General features: G+C 45.2%; 1 protein-coding gene across 2 annotated transcripts in view; it reads right to left on the minus strand.

Annotated features, from left to right (window-relative positions):
* The window catches only part of YLPM1 (YLP motif containing 1), an 85,090-nt gene extending 79,014 nt beyond the window's left edge, over positions 1–6,076 (minus strand). For both annotated transcript variants that reach the window (XM_019518798.1, XM_019518799.1), the window contains exon 1: positions 5,974–6,076. In XM_019518798.1, the coding sequence (XP_019374343.1) occupies positions 5,974–5,985 (12 nt within the window). In that variant the 5' untranslated portion in view covers positions 5,986–6,076. The remainder of the gene's footprint in view (positions 1–5,973) is intronic.
* Positions 6,077–6,118: the final 42 nt, after the last annotated feature.

The raw sequence follows: 6,118 nt of genomic DNA on the forward strand, positions 1-6,118 counted from the left end.
TTCTTGAAAATAGGGACCACATTGGCCCTTTTCCAGTCCTCAGGGACTTGGCTCGAGCACCAGGAGTCCTCAAACAGCCATGCCAATGGCTCCGCTATGACACCAGCCAATTCCCTCAGCACCCACGGATGAAGGTCATCCGGGCCCATCGACTTGGACATATCTAAGCCCTCCAGGTAGTCCTTAACTAGGTCTGAACTAACAGTCGGGGGACTTGCATCCTTCCTGGGCCTCTCTACGCTATCACCCAAGAGCACTCCGTTGTCAGCGGACAGGAACATGGAGGCAAAGAACTTGTTGAAGAGTTCTGCCTTCTCTCACGCGTCCATCACCAACTGCCCTGCCCTGCCCCGCTCCGTCCCGTAGGGGTCCAATGTTACCCCGAGACTTCTTCTTGCTACCTATATACTTGAAAAAGGACTTTTTGTTATCCTTAATCCCAGAAGCTAATCTAAGCTCCAGTGCTGCTTTAGCCTTCCTCTCCAAATCCCTACAAGCTTGGGTCAGGGAGGTGTACTCCTCCTTTGTCTCTGCCCCCTGCTTCCACTGCCAGTATGCTTTTTTCATTGCCTTCAGGCCAGCCTAGATATCCATGCTCAGCCACGAAGGTTTCTTGGACCCTTTTCCCGCCTTCCTGCACAGATGAATTGCATCCTGCTGCGCCCCAAGGATAGCCTCCTTAAGGAAGGACCACCTTTCCTGGACCCCCATACTAGCTACCCCCTGGGCTCCGAGTGTCTCCCCGACTACTGCCCTGAGCACATCGAAGTTGGCTTTCCGAAAGTTAAGCATTTGCGCTGTGCTAGTTACCCTCCCCACCTTTCTCTGAATAGCAAACTGAATCATTACATGATCACTGTCCCCTAGCCTCCCTTGTACTAACACTTCCCCCACCAGGTCATCCCCAGAGGCCAATCAAGTCCCCCACACAGTGATGAAAGATGTGGAGCAGGGGCTGGAGGCACTGCTCAGCTATGGTGATGCGACCCACAGTAGGGAGCAAGACAGAGCTGCGGGCAGTTCATCCAGGAAATTAGCATCCTGGCTCTTAAAAATGGCGGCAGGGGCACTTGAACTAAAACTCATTAAATGAGCTTTAGTTCAAGTGCCACTGCCACCATTTTTAAGCACAGGGACTTTTTTAACCGGAAACAAGCCAAGCAGGGTGAGGGCAGATGTGGGTTGCTCACTGCAGGCTCAGAGCTCTCCACCCTGCTGCCTTTGCTCTGGGGGCCCTGCACCAGCAGGCACAACTCACCACCTCCACTGCTGCTGGCTGGGCAGAGGATGTGTAGCTGGCACGGGCTCCCGAGGGAAAGGCAGCACAGCAGAGCGCCGCAACCCACAGTAAGCAGCCTGCATCCACCATGCGCAGAAATCTGGGGGGCACATGCCCCCCCATGCCTCCCACACATGGGGGTGTGCACAGCAGCAGGGAGCCCCCCCCACCCCCTAATCCCCTGCACAAGCCTCCCACAGCTCCCTGTCCTGGCCCTGGGTCCCATTCACTGCCCTAGCTGGGCAGCACCCCAGCCCTGCCCCTACTCCACTCCACTCCCTCCCTCCCTCACTGTGGGGGCCCTGATCTACCCCTCCCCACACCCCTTCCCCTCTTACCTACAAGGCACTGGCTCTACACTGCTTGGCTGCATTCCTGGCCACATGCATAAGTGTGGTTGTGTGCATGCACATGGTGTTTGGGGGGCCCTGACCAGAAGGCACATTATATTTATCAGTGAACGTTATCGGCTGCACCAGCCAAAAAAAGCCGACAGCTGATAACATTCATTTTACTTTTATTGATGCCGATCAAATATGCAACTGATATATCGGTGCACCTCTACTACACTTCATCATGTTTTTCACTAGCTTATCATAGGTATCCTGGTTATTATTACTCAGTAACTGGAATTTACACTTGCAAATCAATAAAATGCTGAGAGCCAAAACTTAAATACGATATAATAAGGGGATAAACTAATTCTACTTCACGGGCTCAGAAGTGATTATTTACTAAACGTGAAGACTGAAGAAATATCTATATCCATATAGATATATTAAAACTTCACTTATTCAAAGAATTTACAAAGCTTTTTAAAGCATGTTGCAAAGGGAATAGAGATTTGTATCCAATATCCATTTGTATCCAACATCCATAGTTAGAATATGGAACGCTATATCCTAAAAGCTACATACAGAGTAGCCCAATGGTGCCCAACTTTTTGACCCATGGGCCAGGTAGGCAGAACCAGGTCTGTCAATTTGACAGTGTGCAGTGTGGACCCAGTCAGGGGCCGATGAAGCTAGTGGGAACAGCCTGGCTGGGGCCTGATGCAGCTGTGTCAGGCCCCATTTGGCTGCAAGGGCCATGACTGGATGCAACTGTGCGGGAATGAGGTCCAATCCCTCTGTGCAGGGCTGGCCCAGCTGGGGCCAATCCAGACACATGGAGCTTGGAAATTTGACAGTGGGTAACTGGTGGCAATGTTCATTACCACTGTTCCCCCACTGTCATGTTTCTGGACCTGTGGGGAGACCTGAAGACTGGATTATGAGACTCTGAGTTGGATCTAGCCCACATGCTGGGGTGCAGCACCCCAGTGTAGTCTATTAAATCATAAACTAAGGTAGCACTTCATCTTTGAAACCTCTGACTATCCTGCATTTTTCATATGATTCCTATTCATCCCCCATACTCTCCTCTCCCTGAGCATACTGTCAAGGAAAAAAAAACAGCACAGAGATGGCGCAGAATCCAACAGCACAGATAATAAATTTTAAAATATAAGCATGAATTCAGCATTGGTAGGTGATGCCATATGAAAATCTCAAGATTGAAGTCTCTCCAATTCATCTTAAAACATGAACAAAATAAGCTCATGGAGTGCAAGTTTCCCCCAACAAAACACTTCACAGCTGAAGTGGAAGGGAGCATTTCTAGTCACAAGAGGTAAAGCAGGAAAATTAAGTTCTATTTTGAAAAATGCTTCAGTAAAAAAAACTGTACCATATAGATTAGGTACAAAACAGCACAGCATGTAATTCTAAACCCCCAAACTAACCTATGCCAAAGTCCTTCATAATCAGGATTCAGATCAAGACACAAAGCACTCTTATTCCTATGGACAGGGGATATACACCCATGCTTACAGTCCATGCTCCCAACAGCCTCCCATGTGCTTTTATATTTAAGACATAGCAAGAGCATATAGAACATCACCAAGCTGAAGTCAACCATTCTTTCTAAAAAAGTCATAAGACACTGTTCTATAAACAGTGATGGACGTTATAATAGACAAATAAAAGACAGACAGCTGCCCTTCTGCTGTCATTCATGGGTCCAACCTATCTTCTCTTAAACATGGCCACAGGTGCCAGTAGGTTCAATAAAATTATAAGATCCCATTTTATATATTTCCTAGTACATAAGCCCAGAATTACACAATATCTGAATGATAAAATTAAAATCAAATACCTGATTAAGGCCTAGTACTCTCCCATTCTCAATCTGGTGTTCATTCATGGAGTCCTGTTACTATCAATATTATTGCTATGCACAAGACATGCCAGAGTATCAAGAAACACCCTCTTCCATCTCTGGTTAGTTAATATTCTTCTCAGAGAACACCTCATACCAGTCAACCAAGCACCTTCACTCCAGGCTGGATGACTACAAAACATTTGACCAAAAGTCTAACAGTCATCAATCACGACCACACTCAAGTTCTACCTTGGATAAGATGTAAAGGCTCACCCAGCTCTTAAGCAAGAAAATACAAAAGTTGTACATAAGATTAATAACTCATTTGTTCCACTGGATCCCCATTCAGTTCTGTACCCTTTCAAGGGCATCTGGCCAGCAATATTTTTGCAAGCATTATAACTGATAGAGTCCATGCTAAAAATCTGGATGCCTGGATTGTGGTATTTAAAGATCAAGATGAGTCTGAGTGTCATTAGGCCATAATGCAAGACCCACCTTTTGGGGTAGCAAGACCTTTGCCAATGAGGAAAGGAAAAGAAAGGTTTGCTGCTGCACAGCATGGAAGAAAGACTAGAAAATAAACACTAAAAAACCAGCATGCTGGAACACAGAGTTTCAGAACTTATGCATTTTTTCCATTAAGGATACATGATGTTTGTTTTATATTGTACATTATAGAGTACACAGATAACAAAGATAACAATATACAATGAAATATATGTGATGGATGGAGCTTTTTTTAAAATACATCTGACAATAAAGAGACAGGATTATTCTCACTTTACTACCCAATACGCTAAATGACACTGGACTGATACTAACCCCCCCCCCCCCCGAAGGATATGTTCTGATATACAGCAGAAGAAAAATAAGACAACAGAAACAATACATGACACTCAAACTATTTGGCTGTTATCACTGTTATATCAGGACAAGATTAGAAAGATTCATCTTCGCTGCTGACTGGGTTGTAACTGTTAACCAAAAGATCTAAAAATTCTTCGTCATATAATAGAAGTTATGGTACTTCCATATTCACTCTTTAGGACCTTTAAGATACCATTTTCTTTTTTTAAAAATAAAGTTGAATTTTCCATTACATCCAATTCAATAACCTATATTAATGCTCAGTTAAAGCTCTACACGCATGCACTCAAAAAATCAGAAAGTGTTGGGAATGTTCCTTCAGCCATAAACCTGCTTCCCCAGAGTATATATTACAATAATATAATAATTGTAACTATGTCATACTAGGGGTAGGTCTGGGTAGTTCTGGAAATACTTTTTGCATTACTGGAAACAGTACTTAAGATGGCTAACCTCCCTGAGATGAGGAAGAACTCCAATATTGTTATATTAGAATGTTAACATTGCCAATAGACATTCATTCAGCACTTTTGAGTGCCTGGTGTGCAGCTTCACCATTAACACTATGTTATGCATGCAATTTCCTTTTTTTTTTTTTTTTTAAAACAGAAATAAAGAACTAGAAGACTCCCACTTCAGTAAAAGATCAACTGGTACACTCATACAACAGCAATTTGTGAAGGTCCATAGACACCTTGTCTATGGATGACCAAGAATAGTAGGGTCTGTTGGAAACAACCCTATTTCACACGTAGACATACTCCAGTATGCAATTAAGTGGATATAAAAAAAATAGCCCTAAAGGATAATAATTTTAAGTGTCTGTAATTTAAAATCTACATAGCTTTTCAAACAGTTTTAAAGCTGAAAACCAAAAGTCAACTCATAAATAAAAACACTTGTCTGTGTTAAACTCATGAAAACAAAGTTAAATGTTTTAAAGCACGTGCTTCAGCATTGAATCTGCAACTGGATCTGTACAGGCAGATCCCTGTGACCATGCAAAGCCTCGCTAGAGTCTTAATCGGCTACAACTACAATACAGGGCCTCAGTGACAATCTTACATAACGACTTCACCTGAAGCAAGGGAGATGTTTCTCATTTACTACAAGTGAATAATCCCACGGGTCTGTTTACATGTGTGAAGCTAAATGTGTGCACATTGGAAGATTAGGGGACCAGAGCACACAACCCTCCACAGAAAAGTGCACTGCTCCAAAGGACAGGATTAGGTGCTGATCCTGCAACACACAACATACAAGGTGCATCTGGAAGTGGGCAAACTGGAGCCAATAGGCACTGGGTGAAGTTCACCTGCACATTATATTTTACAGAACTGGGGTCTGACAGGTTTAAGACAAGCCCCTGCAGCGCTGGAGCCCAAGGGTTGAAAACCCTTGTGCATTTGTCCCACTGGAGTCTGGGAACAGACACCACCCCACTAGGCTCCTGGAAAGCCAAATATTTTGGGTCATTTAAAAACGATTCACTTACTGAGTTGCTGCCCATGCGCTTGCCCTTAACCCAACCTCTCTTTAGCTCAAAGGACATGTGCGATCCGCGGTACCAGTCCCCCCACCCAGAGCTCCCAGCTTGGCCTGCCGGAACCCCCTGCTCTTACCTGGGGTGTCATGGTGGAGGGGTCGGGCTGTGCGGCGCTGTGCGGGTCAGCCCCGGCGCCAGCTTCCTTAGCAGCGCTGTCCTGCGGGGCTGCAGCAGCGGGTGGCGGCAGCGAGGCCTGGAAGAGGGGCTGGGGCTTGGGCTGG

Source organism: Gavialis gangeticus, unplaced genomic scaffold (genome assembly GCF_001723915.1).
Source record: "Gavialis gangeticus isolate Ggan-Ray unplaced genomic scaffold, GavGan_comp1, whole genome shotgun sequence".
In the NCBI taxonomy this organism is placed as follows: domain Eukaryota; kingdom Metazoa; phylum Chordata; order Crocodylia; family Gavialidae; genus Gavialis; species Gavialis gangeticus.